This window comes from Dreissena polymorpha, chromosome 7 (genome assembly GCF_020536995.1).
Source record: "Dreissena polymorpha isolate Duluth1 chromosome 7, UMN_Dpol_1.0, whole genome shotgun sequence".
Taxonomy (NCBI): domain Eukaryota; kingdom Metazoa; phylum Mollusca; class Bivalvia; order Myida; family Dreissenidae; genus Dreissena; species Dreissena polymorpha.
In genome coordinates, this window is record NC_068361.1 from 30986732 (window position 1) to 31005966 (window position 19235).

At 36.1% G+C, this 19235-nt stretch overlaps 1 protein-coding gene and 1 non-coding gene across 2 annotated transcripts; both read right to left on the bottom strand.

The window, feature by feature from the left end:
- Positions 1-11494, bottom strand: LOC127838049 (discoidin domain-containing receptor 2-like). The gene is made up of 6 exons (XM_052365562.1): positions 11295-11494; positions 10350-10481; positions 8875-9002; positions 7278-7471; positions 5709-5947; positions 1-5147 (listed from the first exon to the last, which is right to left on the bottom strand). Exons 1-6 carry the CDS (start codon positions 11481-11483, stop codon positions 4815-4817), a joined length of 1215 nt encoding a protein of 404 aa, XP_052221522.1. The 5' UTR covers positions 11484-11494; the 3' UTR covers positions 1-4814.
- A 7146-nt stretch (positions 11495-18640) lies between these two features.
- Positions 18641-18825, bottom strand: LOC127840208 (U2 spliceosomal RNA). The gene has a single exon (XR_008030473.1). It is a non-coding gene; the product is annotated as a U2 spliceosomal RNA (small nuclear RNA).
- Positions 18826-19235: the final 410 nt, after the last annotated feature.

The following is a 19235-nucleotide window of genomic DNA, read 5'->3' on the forward strand; positions in this document are numbered from 1 at the left end:
TTCAGATTGTTTTAATAAATATTTTTTACAACTTTTCGTATTACGAGTATTAGGCACCAAAATTCTAGAAAAAAAGTACATGACTTTGTCAAATAGATGACTGTGAATCTATCCAAATATATATATATATATATGACCCACCCTTAGAACAACAGGGCTTAATGGATGTGCGTCAAGTGTTTCCCAGATTTGCGTGTGCAGTCCACACAGGCTTATCAGGAAAACCACTGTTGGCTTTTAAGGAATCTTTCATTTAAACAAAGTCTTTCAGCACAATCAGGAAAACCACTGTTTGCTTTTAAGGAATCTTTCATTTAAACAAAGTCTTTCAGCACAATCAGGAAAACCACTGTTTGCTTTTAAGGAGTCTTTCATTTAAACAAAGTCTTTCAGCACAATCAGGAAAACCACTGTTTGCTTTTAAGGAATCTTTCATTTAAACAAAGTCTTTCAGCACAATCAGGAAAACCACTGTTTGCTTTTAAGGAATCTTTCATTTAAACAAAGTCTTTCAGCACATGCATTAAACCTGGTTTTCCCAGAGCGATGCTCATATTTATAAACAAAATGTATACAATATTAACAGCTTAATATGTGACATGTGAAATATAAATGGAATGAAATATTATGCACATTCAAAAACAAGAAAGAAGCCTCAATATGGAATCAGTGATAGTTATGGCTTGAATTTGTTAGTTATCACGGTAATTCCTTTGGTTTTTAACCCATTTATGCATAGCGTATAGAAAAAAAGCCTTGGCAAACAGCGTAGACCCAGATGAGACGCTGCATAATGCGGCGTCTCATCAGGGTCTGCGCTGTTTGCTTAAAGGAATTTCTGTAAAAAATATTCTAAATATAGAAATAAATGTACTAATTTTGGAAATAAATTGATCCAATTTAGAAGGATGGGAGAGTCCACTAGGCATAAATGGGTTCATGAAGAGAACGGCAAGTAAATTACAACACAAACTGTGTAACAGCACGGTGATGAAAATAAGCTGGCCACATGCATCAATAATCACACACTGCATGTGTTCTATTCTTACTGGAACTCACATCAATAATAACACACTGCATGTGTTCTATTCTTACTGGAACTCACATCAATAATCACACACTGCATGTGTTCTATTCTTACTGGAACTCACATCAATAATAACACACTGCATGTGTTCTATTCTTACTGGAACTCACATCAATAATCACACACTGCATGTGTTCTATTCTTACTGGAACTCACATCAATAATCACACACTGCATGTGTTCTATTCTTACTGGAACTCACATCAATAATCACACACTGCATGTGTTCTATTCTTACTGGAACTCACACGTATCAATAATCACACACTGCATGTGTTCTATTCTTACTGGAACTCACATCAATAACCACACACTGCATGTGTTCTATTCTTACTGGAACTCACATCAATAATAACACACTGCATGTGTTCTATTCTTACTGGAACTCACATCAATAATCACACACTGCATGTGTTCTATTCTTACTGGAACTCACATCAATAATCACACACTGCATGTGTTCTATTCTTACTGGAACTCACATCAATAATCACACACTGCATGTGTTCTATTCTTACTGGAACTCACATCAATAATCACACACTGCATGTGTTCTATTCTTACTGGAACTCACATCAATAATCACACACTGCATGTGTTCTATTCTTACTGGAACTCACATCAATAATCACACACTGCATGTGTTCTATTCTTACTGGAACTCACATCAATAATCACACACTGCATGTGTTCTATTCTTACTGGAACTCACATCAATAATAACACACTGCATGTGTTATATTCTTACTGGAACTCACATCAATAATCACACACTGCATGTGTTATATTCTTACTGGAACTCACATCAATAATCACACACTGCATGTGTTCTATTCTTACTGGAACTCACATCAATAATCACACACTGCATGTGTTCTATTCTTACTGGAACTCACATCAATAATCACACACTGCATGTGTTCTATTCTTACTGGAACTCACATCAATAATCACACACTGCATGTGTTCTATTCTTACTGGAACTCACATCAATAATCACACACTGCATGTGTTATATTCTTACTGGAACTCACATCAATAATCACACACGGCATGTGTTCTATTCTTACTGGAACTCACATCAATAATCACACACTGCATGTGTTCTATTCTTACTGGAACTCACATCAATAATAACACACTGCATGTGTTCTATTCTTACTGGAACTCACATCAATAATCACACACTGCATGTGTTCTATTCTTACTGGAACTCACATCAATAATCACACACTGCATGTGTTCTATTCTTACTGGAACTCACATCAATAATCACACACTGCATGTGTTCTATTCTTACTGGAACTCACATCAATAATAACACACTGCATGTGTTCTATTCTTACTGGAACTCACATCAATAATCACACACTTCATGTGTTCTATTCTTACTGGAACTCACACGTGCAAACTTGCAAATAATGAAAAAATGAAAGCACAGCATGTATACAGCAAAGGGCTAAGCCTTGTTAATACAAAAATTAAGTCAAATTTAAAAAAGCCTGCAATTGAATCCATCTATTGCAAAGGAGCATAACAATGTGTAGCAGTTTAAAGTAAAGTATTTTTCTACAAAATGCAGTTTGTTTGTGATGTTCCTAGGAAGGCATGCAATTTTAGATGAAATGAAATCATTCTTCAACAATAGCTTGAATTCACGCTGATACTTTTTCTGGGCCCCAAAGGCAAAACAGTCCAATTATTCACAAATTGTTGATATTACGGCAGGAATGAACAAACAGAAAAAGGGAGATCACTCCAAGATATCATGATGTGGCCATGGGAGGTAATAAGGTGATTAAGGCGCTTTAAAAAGAACTAAACTCACATGCACATTAATGGAGTTAGCCCGTTGTATACTACAGATACGGTATTAAAAAGAAAACATTTTGAAATGTAATTCTTCCCAATTTGCACAACAAGAAATACAAAATATACCACAATAATTACAACACTTGACATAAAACATAATTGCAGCCCTTTTAGTGAGATAATTGAGGAGTAAATGGCAGAAAATCAACATACCTCCCACTGTATTAATACTGTGGATGATGTTATATTTATGTGGATGATGTTATATTTATGTGGAGGATGTTATATTTATGTGGAGGATGTTATATTTATGTGGAGGATGTTATATTTATCTTTTTTTTAAGTAAACATTTCATGCTGACATGCAGACATAGTAATATAAAATAAGTAAATCAAATATTTTCCTGCAATCGTTTAAATGTTCTTTAAGCTTTTTTCGTATTGTCAGATACCACTATGAGTATATAAAATAAATAAATATGTTCTGTTTACCGAATAAACAGACTCTGGTTACAGCTTTATCGTGTAAGAAAAATCAGCAGCAGCACTCATAGCTGTACACATAATTTGTAAACATTGACTGGATTTCATGATCAGAAGGAAATGTATAAACCAACGTGTTAATGTGTCCATGTAACAACCATATGGCGTAGTATGATTCTGTTAAGGACACTGAACAAAAAGAAGTCAATTGGGAATGACGTGTTCAATAAAGTGTACACTGTTTAGTAATGAGTGAGAATATCAACAAGCAAGCATAAAATTACAAGCAACATGCAAAAATGGGTCTTATGCCATATGCTGCCAACATAGCACAAAACCAGCCTGCGCATAAGCCCAGTCTGATTAGAATCTACCCTGTCTGCTATAAAGTCAGGCAAGATATGGAGGTTTCATTCGCAGACAGGGTAGCTCCTGCCCTGACTGAGTGAATGGTCAGACTGGTCGGGAGCTATGTAATAAGACCCATTTTCGCATGAAGCAGCTCCAAACATTTTGAAGGTCTATACATGAAAACTTTTTCAGAACAATTATGGGTATACATAAAATAAACAACAACAATACAAAAATGGCACTAACAACTTGTAACAAATAATTACATGATAGCAATTTGATTCTTTACACTGATACACAAATGTAAAACGATGTTATAAAGAATACAAAGAATGATAAAGTTATCATAAGACATTGCTTGATATGAACATTAAACAAGCTATCAGATGTAAAAGTATTCTGAGCATAATGTATCACACAAATACTATTCTGACATAAACATGGAACACATTGCACTTTTATCAACTTGACCATCTTGTAACACCTGCATGTACTAATGTTACAAATGCAGTCTGCCTATATACAACTGTAATATATTAATACATATAAAATCTGCATGCCATTCTTTTTTTTTAATATAATATTTTTACATTCAGATTTATACCGGCAATGGACAGCATGGACCTTTCATAAATAGATGCGTTTATTCTAACCTATATTAACAGAAGTATTTGTTGATTTTATTTCAAACACTGAAGTGTTTTTCAAAACATTAAAAAATATACACAGGACATATAATAATATAATGGTTAGCACTTCAGAAAGATATCATTTACTCTAGTTGTAGACTGAGACGTTTTTTAGTCAATAGCACAATGGCACACTAACAGAAGTGATGAAGGCTTCAGGCTTTCTTTTAATAATAGGTTAAAACACCAGGACCAAGCCATGAGCTCTTATGTTACTTTCATTTGGATCTCCTTAGTTTTAACCTTTGACATTATTGTTTACAAAGGGAGAGCACTATGTGAAATGAGTGCTTTTCTCACAACACTAAATTTTGCTTCCAATTATTGGCAGAGAATTGAACGAGTCAACAGCTCAGCTGTCACAATTGAATTTCTGTATATGTTCACCATAGCTAACACACTGGAACTTTTAATTGGTTCAACTTTTCATCCTTTGGATTGTATCCCATGTTCTTTCGTAACAAGAACATGTGAATGTCTTTGAATGTGGGTCGCTCACAGTCGGAGCGGTTCCAACATTCAACCATCATGTCGTAAATCTCACGGGGGCACACGATGGGCTGTGGTAGAAGCATCTGCTGTCCGTCACTTCTGTAGAAATGTCCCGCATTGGCGATCACTTGATCATCACTTAGATTATGATATGGCTGATCACGGGCAAAAGTCAATATTTCCCACAGCGTTACTCCAAACGACCAGACATCTGACTTTGTCGTAAACTTGCCCTTAAAAATATACCAAAGAAGGTAAGCTATCTTGTAAATGTTTATGTATTTTTCCCTAAATACTTATTTTCCGCGAGTTGTCATTTTTCAGTGTGGAAAAAAATTAAGCTGTACAACCATTCGGTGTAATAGAAGAAATATGTACTTTAAATGAATGTGCTTGAAAGATGTTTAATATTAAAAGATTTCAATTAATTTCATACTGTAAGTTTCCAGAACACAATTTTAGTATTTTAGGAGGGCCCTACACAGTTTATTTCCCAGTTGAGTTTACCCTGTCTTAATCAAAAAGTTCAACACAATCTGAAGTATCATTTTCTGATTTCAATTTACAATTTGAATGAACAATTTTATTTGCACATTACTTTCAAATCCCTTATTTGTAACTTTTTATTCATGTTCCTCTGTTATTTAACCAGTGACATGTACACATTGCATTCACTCAAATTTGAAACTATATGAAACATTTGTATTTCAAAACTCAATAAATTTATCAATAAGTTCTCCCATAAAACTTAGGTAAATCATGTGAGTCTCTTTTAAGATTTGACGCCACTTTACCAGTAGTATAGACTCCCAGGCCATCCATCTTATCGGAAGAACAGCTCGTCCCTCTATCTTGTAATAGTCAGCACTGTACAAAATCCGACTCATCCCAAAGTCTGAAATCTTGATCGTGAAGTTCATGCCAACAAGGCAGTTGCGTACAGCGAGGTCACGATGCACCATGTTCAGAGACTCGAGGTACTTCATGCCAGAGGCAATTTGGGACGCCATGTAAATCAGGCACCCGTAACTAAAATGTGCAATATATGGTTTGCACTAACAATATTGTGTGATATATTTTATGGTATGTAATAACAATATTGGAAATTAAATTCTGAACAAAAGCATCTTTGTAACAAACAAGAGGGCAATAATGGCCCTGAAGTGCAAAGTTCAACTAGGACCAATTGTTGAAAACTTGTAATGGTGACCTGGTTTTAGAACCACTCCTGACTAAAATTCAATCATGGCGTAAATATTGTCAAGATAAACATTTTGATTATGCTAAGTCAAGATTGAGCCTGAAATGTGGCTTCTTGAGTGGTAGTATGAGTTTTCAATGATTACACCAAGTGGCCAAGTTGTTTGTTACATGTGACCCAGACTCATACTTTGATACAATATTGTCTAGATTCTAACAAAGTTTCAGTGAGGTTGCTTCTAAAGTGTTAACAAAGTTTTATAAGATTTCACATGGTTACTAAGTTTTTGGATGCACATGACCCAGATTTGAATTTGTTCTAGATGTTATCAAGATAGATTTTCTGACCAAGTTTTATCAAGATATAAAATACAACCACTAAAGTGGCAACAACATTCAGGACATACGATGAACAATGCTAGAAATAGACTGACCACAAGTGTGATCTGGCGAGTTCAAATACTCAGAAAGTGCATGAAAAGATGTTAAAAGTGTAATAATTGTTTAATAATATGATCTCATTGATCTGAAGACACCGTAGAAACAAGTGTCATACAACAGCAAAACCACTTAACCCTTTACCCCTTATAAAAGCATTTTTACGCATTTGAAGTCCTTTAGAAAATCAACTTCAAATTAAGTCTTTTCTTAATATATTAAAGTTTAAAATGGCTTCACCATAAGATACTGATGAGAAGCAAACAGAATAAAACCTGAACAGACTGCGAATTACTCGCAGGCTGTTTTGGTTTTATGCTGGTTGCAGAAGCCATTTTAACTTTGCTTCTGAGTGGAAAACAGTTTGCTCTCAGCGGTTTGACTATGGGTGGATTGGTTTGATGACAAGTGTATTGATTTCAATAGTAGTTGATTATAAGTGAATGGTGTAAGACATAGTTGATTGACTTGATTATAAGTGCGTTGATTTGAATAAAGAGAATTATAACTGCATTGCTTTTAATATAAATGGATTGATTTAGTTTATGTGGGTTGACGTGATTATAAGGGTAGTCTATTAGACAACTCCAGTCTGTGAATCACAGGAGTATTTTAGTGTTGATAGCTTGCGCAAAGAGCGTCTCCTCCTGAATATCACTGAAAGACACACCTGAATATTTTAGCATTGATAGCCTGCACGGAAGGCGTCTCAATGACTCATCTGAGTATTTTAGCATTGACAGCCTGCGCTGAGGGCGTCTCCAGCACATGGTCCAGCAGGAACTGGTTGAGGTCTCCATACTTCATGTACTCTACTATCATACACAGTGGCTCCTCCCCCGTACACACGCCCAGAACACGCACGATGTTTGGGTCCCGTAGCTGGGACATTATCTTGATCTCCTTCAGAAAGTCTGCCCTGTAAATCACAGAAGAAACATATGAGCCGAATTAACATATGAGCCAAATAATCATATGAGCCAAATAAACATGAGAGCCAAATAAACATATGAGCCAAATAAACATATGAGCCAAATAAAAAAACATATGAGCCAAATAAACATGAGAGCCAAATAAACATATGAACCAAATAAACATGTGAGCCGAATAAACATATGAGCCAAATAAACAAGTGAGCCAAATAAACATGTGAACAAAATTAACATATGAGCCAAATAAACATATAAAGGAAGTCTCTTCTATACAAATATCCAGGTTAGTGGGAAAGTGTTGTCCCTGATTAGCTTGTATGGACTGCAAAGGCTAACCTGGGATGACACTTTATGCACGTGCAATTAGACCAATAGGTGGCGTAGAGATGTGAGTTTTTTAACAGCCAGATATAAAGTAAACTGTCATTAATTTTTATGCTCCCCCAAAATTTTTTGGGGGAGCATATAGTCGCCACTTCGTCTGTCCGTGCGTGTGTCCATCCGTCCGTGCACAATTTTTGTCCGGGATATTTCTCAGCTATTAATGACCGGAATTCAATTAAACTTTATGGACAGCTTCACTATCAAGAGGACATGACTGTGCATATTATCAGCCGGTTCTGGTCGGATGATTTTTCACAGAGTTATGACCCTTTGAAATTTTCCATTAACTGTACATATAGTGCAATTCTTGTCCGGGCTATTTCTCAGCAACTAATGACCGGAATTCAATGAAACTTTATGGGAAGCTTCACTACCAGGAGGAGATGTGCATATTATCAGCCACGTATGGTCCTATGATTTTTCACAGACTTATGGCACTTTGAAATTTTCCATTAACTGTACATATAGTGCAATTCTTGTCAAGGCGATTTCTCAGCAACTAATGCCTGGAATTCAATGAAGCTTTATGGGAAGCTTTACTACCTTAAGGAGATGCGCATGTTATTTATGTTCTGGTTAGGTGATTTATTTAGAGAGTTATGGCCCTTTGAAATTTTTAAGTTGCTAAACTATCTATCGTATTATTTTGTCCAAAGTTATGCCCCTCAAGACGTTTCCTTTTATCTGAATATGTAGTGCAATAGTGTGACCAAAAAAAAACCTTTCGGGAGCATCACCCGTCTCCGACGGTTTCTTGTTGGTTTTGTTTTTGCAAATGTAATGGTAAAACTGTAAATTGCTTGTTTTTATGGCAAAATCAAATACATCAGCTAAAATATTTTGCAAGGATTTTATATCATGTTCCTTTTTATATTTTAGTAAGTCTGCTTGTTAACGTTTTGATCAACTCAGTTGTTTCTGAATAAAAAATAATAAACATTTTAAGGTGGGCCAACCAACATGGCTCTGTCCCCTCCCACCCCAAGATGACTGTGTGCCTACCAACCTGGCTCTGTCCTCTGCGTCTGTTCTGAGTATTTTCACGGCCACCAGGCACGGTCTGGACAGTGTGCGGTTCATTATGAAGTCTTCCTCCACAAAGTGACTCATGTTCACTGCGTCACACAGGTGAACCTACATGGGAATAGATTGATTAGTTATCACACAGGTGAACCTACAAGGAAATGGATTGATAAGTTACATGTATCCCACAGGTGAACCTACATAGGAAAGGATTGATAAGTTATCACACAGGTGAACCTACATGGGATTAGATTGATAAGTTACATGTATCACACAGGTGAACCTACATGGAATTGGATTGATAAGTTACATGTATCACACAGGTGAACCTACATGGGATTGGATTGATAAGTTATCACACAGGTGAACCTACATGGGTATGGATTGATAAGTTATCACACAGGTGAATCTACATGGGATTGGATTGATAAGTTACATGTATCACACAGGTGAACCTACATGGAAATGGATTGATAAGCTATCACACAGGTGAACCTACATGGGATTGGATTGATAAGTTACATGTATCACACAGGTGAACCTACATGGGATTGAATTGATAAGTTACATGTATCACACAGGTGAACCTACATGGGATTAGATTGATAAGTTATCACACAGGTGAACCTACATGGGATTGGATTGATAAGTTATCACATAGGTGAACCTACATGGGTATGGATTGATAAGTTATCACACAGGTGAACCTACATGGGAAAGGATTGATAAGTTACATGTATCACACAGGTGAACCTACATGGGTATGGATTGATAAGTAACATGTATCACACAGGTGAACCTATATGGGAATGGATTGATAAGTATCATGTATCACACAGGTGAACCAACATGGGAAGAGATTGAGAAGTTATCACACAGGTGAACCTACATGGGAATGGAATGATAAGTTACATGTATCAAACAGGTAAACCTACATGGGAAGAGATTGAGAAGTTATCACACAGGTGAACCTACATGGAATGGATTGATAAGTTATCACACAGGTGATACACATGGGAATGGATAGATATGTTTTACAGGGTTGTAGATGAATATTGAAATGTCTATTTTGTTAAGGAAACTACATAACCCAAGTATTGTACATTTAATACAATTACGGAGACATTGAATTAAAATTTATTAGCAGTAATTAGTTTGTGTCTGTTCTTGCAAGATTATTTGCCCATCTAAGGTATTTAACTGGCATGTAGCTAATATTTAATAATGCCAATACTAAAACAATAATATTACGCAATGATTGTCTTTTTTATATCTGTCTTTGTTTAAATTTATATGAAAGTCATTTGCGTATAAACAAGAAGAGCGCATCACATATTGTTAGGATTTTGAAGTCAGGTTACAAAGATATGACAGTTGTTTACTCATAATCTCTCTCTCCTAACACACACATTAAGATTGCTCTCCCTTAACAAACACAGAGTGTTCCCCCCTTCCTACCTCTCCAAACTGCCCCTGTCCCAACACCTCGATAAAGCGTAGATTCTCGCGAGGGAATTCGTTGACGGAAACTTCAATGCTGAGAAGCAGCTCCTCATTGGGAACAGCATATACATTGTTGCCACTCACACCCTGTCATATTATAGGAAAAATATGCGAGTTAGAGTTAAAGACACATGTTATTCTGTAGAAAGGTAGAGTTTATTTGTATAACCACATGGATGTTTTATTAAAGGACAATAAATCATAATAATATACTAAATATTTATAAGACTTGTCTCACATAATACTTAAGCTTCATTAATGATTAGAGGTAATGAGGTTTTCTTTGATTTGACCTAGTGACCTAGATTTTGAATGCAAATGACGCAGACTCCAACCCAACCAATATACTGGCAAGATAGACATTCTGACCACGTTTTATAAAGATTCAGACCTCTATGGCCTCTAGAGTGGTAGCAAGGCTTTCATAAGATTTGACCAGATGACATAGTATTTAGACCTACAAGCAATCTCTGCAAAGATATTGTCCAAATTTTTTTTGTAAGACGTTTCATTAAGATTGAGTCATCAATGTGGCTCCCAGAGTGGTGGCAAGGTTATCTAAGATTTGACTTATTCACCTTGTATAAATGCACATGACCTAGATTCACATTCAACCTAATTTTTGTCCAAATTAATATGAAGACCAAGCTTCAGGAAAATAGAGTCATTTATAAAGTGGTTGCAAGATTTGACCTATTGACCTAGTTTTAGAACAATGGTGATCACGATTTTAACTTGTGATAGATATTGTCCATATATATCAAGTTATAAATCTAAAACATTATGAGAAAACTTCTGATGCATTAACTTGCCTGCAGGGGGGTATATTGGGGACTTGGGTGCTGCTATACTTGCCTACAGGGAAGGGTATATTGAGGACCTGGGTGATTCTATACTTGCCTGCAAGGAGGGTATATTTGGGACCTGGGTGCTGACAATATCTGCTGCAGCGTAGAGTGCGTCATACCGTGGGGGTGGCTTGTCCAGGTTGTTCTGCTTGCGTGCCTGCGGGAAAGTCATCAGGGCTGACTTGGTGACATCGGGGACAGCATAATCCTGGCTTTCTGCTTCAGAAGGGAATAGCGACATTAAGATCAATGTCAAACACTTGAGAAGTATGACAGACAGACAGATGGACAGTGCGAAAACTATATACCCCCTTTTCTTGGAAAGGGGGCATAATAAAAAACCTAAGAAAGGATTTCATGACCAATCCCAACTCTGGGCCGGGAATTGAACCTGTGATCCTCAGATTTGTAGTCCAGTGTTTTAACATCTGAGCTAGCCCACTTAGACCTGTGATCCTCAGATTTGTAGTCCAGTGCTTTAACATCTGAGCTAGCCCAATCAGCGTTTTTTTCCCTTCTTTATAAAGTACTGGAAAACAGCACTGGGAAAACATCTTAAATCTGCCAATGGCTGTAAAAATATTCCCACTTGAAGGTTTCCAAAATGAAAAAAATAAAATAAATTATTTTGTATAAAATGCAACATTTAAGTTTCCTTATGCAGTTCTTTGGCTTGAACCTAAGTAAATAAAATATTGACAACTTGACAACACTAAGTTACCAATTTTAAAGCATTTGGGAGCAAAATATTAAATACACCAATTTCCCAATATGATGAATTCACAACATGAATTTTCCCAATTTCAGGTTTTTTTTGCAGACAATTTTTCCCAATTGGGCTAGTACAGTATCTTTTCACAATTGGCAAAAAAATAACTGTACTGGACACACTTTAGCGAAGGAATGTGGAAGTGTGGTTATAATTTACTTGATATGACTTAACAAAAGCAAGCATAACTTTTCTGCAAGGTGGAAGGGGTGATAGTTTTTGAAGGTTGAAATATTGTCAAAGGGTTGTTACATAGGTAATGTACAAAACGTGGTGATTTCCTCACATATTTTTGCACACTTTATTAGTAAGAGCAACATAAATCTTTGGTAAGCAGAAACAAAAAGAGATCAAAGACAAAAACTGTTTACTATTATATTATTCACATTTTTTTTACAAAAAAGAACTTTGGAAAATGTTATACTTTATGGACAATTATCAAGCAGGTGTATTGAATACTTCTTTGACAGGATGTGAACAAAAATAAAGCAAGAACTTGAATGGCTTTTGAAGCAAACTACTAGGTTCACTTTTATTGTTTGGTCTTGTGTGAATTATTTTAGTTGAGGCATAGATTTCTATAATGGTAAGGTTCCAATACTAAAACAAAATGATTTCCATTGTTGGCTTTTACCATCATGAAACAAACAAACTATTGTAAAAGATTACATTGAAAACATTCTAACTTTGATTAGTTTTTCTATAATTCTATACATTTAATTTAATTATTCTTATTTTTTGTTTTGTTTTTGTCCTAAATTTTGAATTAAGGTAAGATTGGGAGGTAAAAAGTAATGCTCTGTTAAAATAAATATCCCATGCATTTCTGAATAATAATGTCATATCAATATCAGCAGCATTTCACCCAAAGCCATCTATTTACATGCACGACTGTATTCCCTTCAACTCCCATGCACCAAGCAGAACCAGTCTAGTACCTGGTGAAAGTAATTCTGGAAGGTCAGTCAGATTAGCAGACAAGCTGCCCCTATTTATGATAACCGAGTCCTTGGTTCCCGATAACCATTGTGCTTGGGGCGCTCTGTAAATGTTTAAGTCAAAAACATTTCTGTAACATTTTCATTGTTTCCCTAAGTATAAAATAAAATAAAATGGTAGTCCTTTTAGTAATATTGACTTGTTTATAACATGTAAATGTGAAGAAAAAAAACATGAAATAGTCATAGACATTAGGTATTTCATGAATTGACACAATTCCATACTTTGCTCAATTGGTCTCAACTGGGGCTCAACTGAAATTCGAATGCTGTACACATCTGTTCGGTAGTCAAAGCGTAATCAATGAGCGTCATTATAATGAGCACCTGCTAATATAGCTCTGAATGGCTAACCACATAAAAATACGTCCATTTTAACTGTTCCATAACAGTTCATTGTTTGCAGTTGGTTTTTCATCCAATGAAAATTCTTTTTACAAACCTTTTCTAAATCAGGAACTTGCTAAACTTTTACCAGTCAAAACAATTTGAAGTTTTGATGAAAACAGACACTTGGGCAGAGCTTTTTACAATCAAGGAGACTGCATGCAGAGTCTAACAACATCACATTGCTATTAATAAGTTGCACCCAAATTTGTTAACAAAAAGCACTGATGGCTATTTTTTTATATATAATTTGTTTCAGTGAATGTAGTAATATAAAGACTACTGTGACTTATCAGGCAGTGAACAATTGTAATGTTGTACTCTAAGAACATCTTTACATGTCCAGCATAAAATGCCTTTTTTGAAAGTAATACATACAGAGACAAGTATTTGTTGCTATGAATTGGATGATCTTATTCATTAACCCTTTCCCACTCAAAGTGAAAATTGCTATGTGCAAACAGCATAAAACCAGAACAGCCTGCGAGTAACTTGCAGTCTGTTCAGATTTTATGCTGTTTGCTGTTCATCAGTAACTAAGGGTTGGAAATGAAGCCTTTAAAATTTGAATCTAGTAAGAAAGGTCTTTAATAAATAAAACCTGCAGTGCAATATGTTTTCCGTTTTCTAAGAATGTGTCAGGAACAAAATTCCCTTTGAAAATTTATTTATGGCGCGTTTCTCACATTCAGACGACTTTTAACAAGATGTTGGAGTTATGCGAGTCAATAAAATTATCACAGAGAAAATGTGCACCTTTTTGGGATTTGTTTTATTCGTATTTAATGAATCCCTAAGCCTTTTATTACAGAAAAGAATCTTTTGGTTATGAAAAAGTTAAGCATGCCAGTTATTCAGCTCTTGCAGTATGTGCATTTTTTGATGTTCTGCATTTGGTAGAAATAGACATTAAAGTCTTTCAGTGCTGGAACCGAATATTGAAGGCCTTTGCAAACAGTTTGGATCCAGATGAGACGCCATCAGGATCCAAACTGTTTGCTATTCTAACAGTATTCTTTGAAAAATATTGAAATAGGCTGTGAAAATTTAAGCACATCTCTTTAAAGTTGAAGGAACAGAGCATAAAAACCGTAAATTAATAAATCATTATTTTGAACTGTTTTTATTATTTTATTTATTTAACAAGATTTGTTGGTTTTTGTTAAATTGGGTTTTAAACTCTGATGGACTCTCACTGGCAATGTGACTTCATGTGACAGCATTGCCGGGATGGTGAACTTCCCTCCTAGAGGACTCAAGTCTAATTGTACTCAGTGATGCTGAACTTTAGTCAGAGTTAAATGTAGTTTCATGAGCAAACAATAAGGATGATGCACCCCATCTCTAGATTTGTCAAACAGTAAAGTCAAAATTATTAACACAATTTACTTTTAATTAAGTCAGCAAGATTTTGATTCGGGCAATTTCTGCTAAGCTTTTATTTACAAGCATTTTTAAATTTGAATTTCATACTCCAAACAAAGCTCACTGGCAATCCGACTTCATGAGACAGCAAGGACGGGATGGTGACCTTCCCATGGACATACAGGAGTTCTGGAGCCCTTTTGTCGTACGGGGCGCTAACAAGGTACTTCCAGTCTTATGACGTCCTGGTGTAAAAGAGCCATCAGGGTACTGGATTACGCTGTTTGAGTAGCTACGCAAGCTTGACTAGCTTAATCCACTTAGATCAACTGTTCAAAGTAGACAGGACACCTGGCATGTACTGGTTCAAGCCAAGGGAAGGACTCTCAATAATCCTTAGGTATTGTACGCAATGAAGATGATTTAAGGAAGTTTAAACTCGAATAAAATCAAATCAAATCACACTCGATCAGATGAGAGAATTTGCTGGCCTTTCGTTAAGTTTTGAATTTTTGAAAAAAAGTCGTTGGAACATCGTGGGCTCGACTTTTTGAAAGTTTCACATTTTGTGTCTACGTACCAAATACTCCGTGCAGTTGTATTCACCCGGTGAATGGTCATTTAACAAGTTGGTGTGCATTATACATTGATACAAAGCTATTGTGACTGCTAACTTGCGAGAAATTCATTGTGTCTTTCCTCAATCGGCCATATTTGGCGCGCGCTTGTTGTTGTTGCTGTAGGGCTATGTACTACTATGTTGAAAGGGCTGTTGTCGACATAGCGAATAGCGCGTATGAGGGGCATTTGATGGCACTATTTTTTGAGAAGAGCAAATATATAAGCCAAGTGACTTAGTACGTTGTTATTTCTGTATTTATTCTATGTACGTGATATGTTGCTTTGTTAATTTGCGTGCGTATGTGAGCGTGCGTCATGTAAATGCGGATTGCGCCAGTAAAGTGAAAGTGAAAGGGGCATCAGGCTCGTGAAAGCAAAAGGAAAGTAGAAGTGGATGTGGAAAGTAGTTCGAAGCGGATTTCGTATTGTGTTTTGAGTGATTTGTTATTGAGCGGTGATGATTAGCGCAAGAGATAAATGAATGTATGTTGTGTGCACTGTAATGTAGCGTCGCTGCACTTGCGAAGAGACTCCGAGTTGCTGTGTATGCGGACTATGTTGTGGGCATGCGCGTATGACTGGTTAATTATGGTAATTTTCACATTTTGCGCGGGATTCCGGAAATAGTTATGGTAATTTTCACATTTTGCATTTCACACGGAAATAGTCGCTGCATCACGATTGGCTGATTTATGGTGAAATTACACTAAGATATTTGCTTCACGTGGTGATTGACGAAAGTAGTGCCTATTTGTAAAGAGTTCTCTTTCTCTTCTGGATGAAAAGCCATTTCGCGATCGCGCCCATTCCGTTAGTGGTTATCAACTGTTTCCTAAGTGTGTCTGCAACATGTATTTTATTGGCAGCGACGTTGACAGACGAGAGTTTGTGGTGCATTTATTGAAGTGAAGGGATTTTGTCGAAATCTCACTACCGAATCCCCGAGTTCCCTCGCTTGCATTTTGGCGAATGGGATTTTCTTAGAGCTGCGTGATAAACGTTTTTGATTGCATCTTTCGGAATAAGATCGATAGATCTTTAAAACTGAAACTTGCCTAGCACACTCTGATGCAAAGAAAAGGCAGGACCATAAACGTCGGCCGTTCCATATTTGGGAAATAGATGCAGTGTCAACTAAGTAATAACTGCGTAAATATACTCTTGACCAGTCAGGCAACCCCAAATCGTATACTATCCGAAGCAGCATACAGTTTGAGGCTGCCTGGCTGGTCACTATTGGGTTTTCTCATTTACCCAGAGTGTACTGAACATTTTGTCCTGGGTATCAATCAGTGTATAATCAACGATTTTAATAGCAATCAATGTCGGTTGCTCTTTTAAAGTGATATTATGGGCATCTAACAGTGTATAGGTGTCTATCGCAACCGTTGTTTATTTTTGGTGTTTTCACTTCATACACATGTATATTTGTTAATGCAGCATCAACATACTAAAACAACATCCCGGAAAGTGAAAAATAATGCATTTGAATATCATCCGTACTTTGTGAATCTCAATTAAGTTTTAGTGCAGATTCGTTCATACGACACAAAGACACTCTTTTGTTTTACGGATCATTTCGGCTTAGAGGACTGGGTGACTCATGTAAAATATCGAATATGATTTATATATTTTTTTATAAACAACTGGTAGCAAGATGAGTTGCAGATACTTGGTCTGTTACCGTAACATTTAAAACATAAATAAATAATTTATTCATTAAAAAAATAACGTTGAAATAAAATAAACAGATGTTTAATTCTATATGCCTATGACCACGCTGATCACGAATTCGTTAGAATTTTTCAGATATCTACAGCCGTTCAAAAGTTATCTTTTTTTTTAAAATAAATAAAAAAATACATATGTATCATATAATACAAAAAAAAATATTTTTTGTGTTTTTTTAATAAAACATAAACAGTTTATAGTGTTGTTTAAAAGTTTGACAAAAAAATTGAAAAAAAAAAAAAAAAAATTATAATCTAAAAATGTTTTGCATTAAGCACCCTTTTCATAGACCGTCCCATTTACGTGCACAATTGAAATACGCTCGCTCGCTCGCTCGCTCTCTCGTTCGCTCCATCGAAATCAAACAATAAGATAGTGAAATCTATATGAATTTGACTCGCTGAATCCGAATCCGTTGTTAATTTGCCGATATATTGATCCGAAAAAGAATTATTGAGTTTAAATGATAAAATTCGATAAGAATGCAGCACACTTTTAACAGAAGCTCAAAATCCAGTATACCTTAAAATCCAGTGAAATAAAACAATCAGATAGTCCAATCGATGTGATTTTGTCTACCTGAACCCGATTCCGGTGCTATTTTTCCGATATATTGAACCGTTAAAGAATTATTGATGTTAAATGGTGCCGTTCGATAAGAATGCAGCAACCTTTTAAAGTAACATTGCAACTCAAAATCAACGAAAATTTCGTACACTATTTCGTAAAATAAACTTAATCAATTAAAAATCAGTGTTCCTTGTGGCAATTGCCGAAATTTCAGCGCCAGGTATGGTAAAATAGATGTCTGTAGATACCAAAATGCTCGTTTTTATTATTGTTTTGCATATTTAATTCCATTTTAATTTCCGGCAACGATATCTATTCATACGACACATGAACACTAACATGGTGTTCGTGTGTCGTATGAATAGATATATTCGCGGGAATAATGCCTTAATAGAAAAGAATACATTTTAAATAGATGCATACTAATCACTCATTTAGTCACTCAGTCAGTCACTCACTCAATCACTCACTCCCTCACTTACAGTCAGTCACTCACTCAGTCAGTCACTCAATCACACAGTCACTCACTCAGTCCATCAGTCATTTAGTTTCTCGGATCAAGATTTTGGTATTAATTATCGGATACAGTTAGCCCTTAAATAATAGTGTAAGTTTGTTCGCACTTTTGTGTTTGAAAAGTCTTTTCGCTTAGCTCAAGGCAATATTGATAACAACGAGCGAGTGTCTGTAATATTAATACACTGATGTGTGTATTAATTTAAATATTTTCAGACAAAAACCCTGGGTATAACCAGTAGGACGATCGTATGGTTTCTACAAATAAAGTAAAGATGAAAGATTAACGCAAATTAAATGAGCCTAGCTCTGTGGAAAGGGGGGTTTAATGCATGTGCGATAAGTGTCGTCCCAGATTAGCGGTCCGAATGACACTTTCCGCCTAATTTAATGTTTGCTAAGAACAGACTGCCTTAAAACGAAAAATATCATAAAAGCGGTAAATGTTGTCCCTGATAAGCCTGTGCGGACTTCACAGGCTCCAGCCACAGAGCAAGCCCCTGACATCTCATCTGTGTCCAAAAATCAGTTTAATATCGAGGTCCCCCAATGGGGAACGTATCAGATATTAAGCTGATAAGAACAGATACTACACTTTGATCTTAGCCAAACGGCCGAGAAGCGATACCGTCGTCATTCCTGGGAATACATCATCCAATATGAAGGTGGTTGCTGTGATAGAAAATGATATCCTTGACACAGGCCCGGATCTAGAACGATTGAATCCATCGATCTGGTTTGCCTTTGATAGTGCGGATTATAGAATCTTATACTCTCGGGACCTACGGCCCCTCTAAAATGGCCACCTGGTGACACAGAATGTTCGCTTCGCGAACTACTGTATTCGGCCTTCGGCCTCGGGACAACATCAGCGTCATCGGTAGAAGCATATTTTAGCGTAAATCGCTCATTGCCTGCGTATTCGGTGCGGAATACAGCACAAACCAAATTAAAACCACACAATAAAACCATTTGTTAAATTAGTATTGTCAATAATGATCGAAGCCATTAGATTAACTTTAAAACCGTATAACAT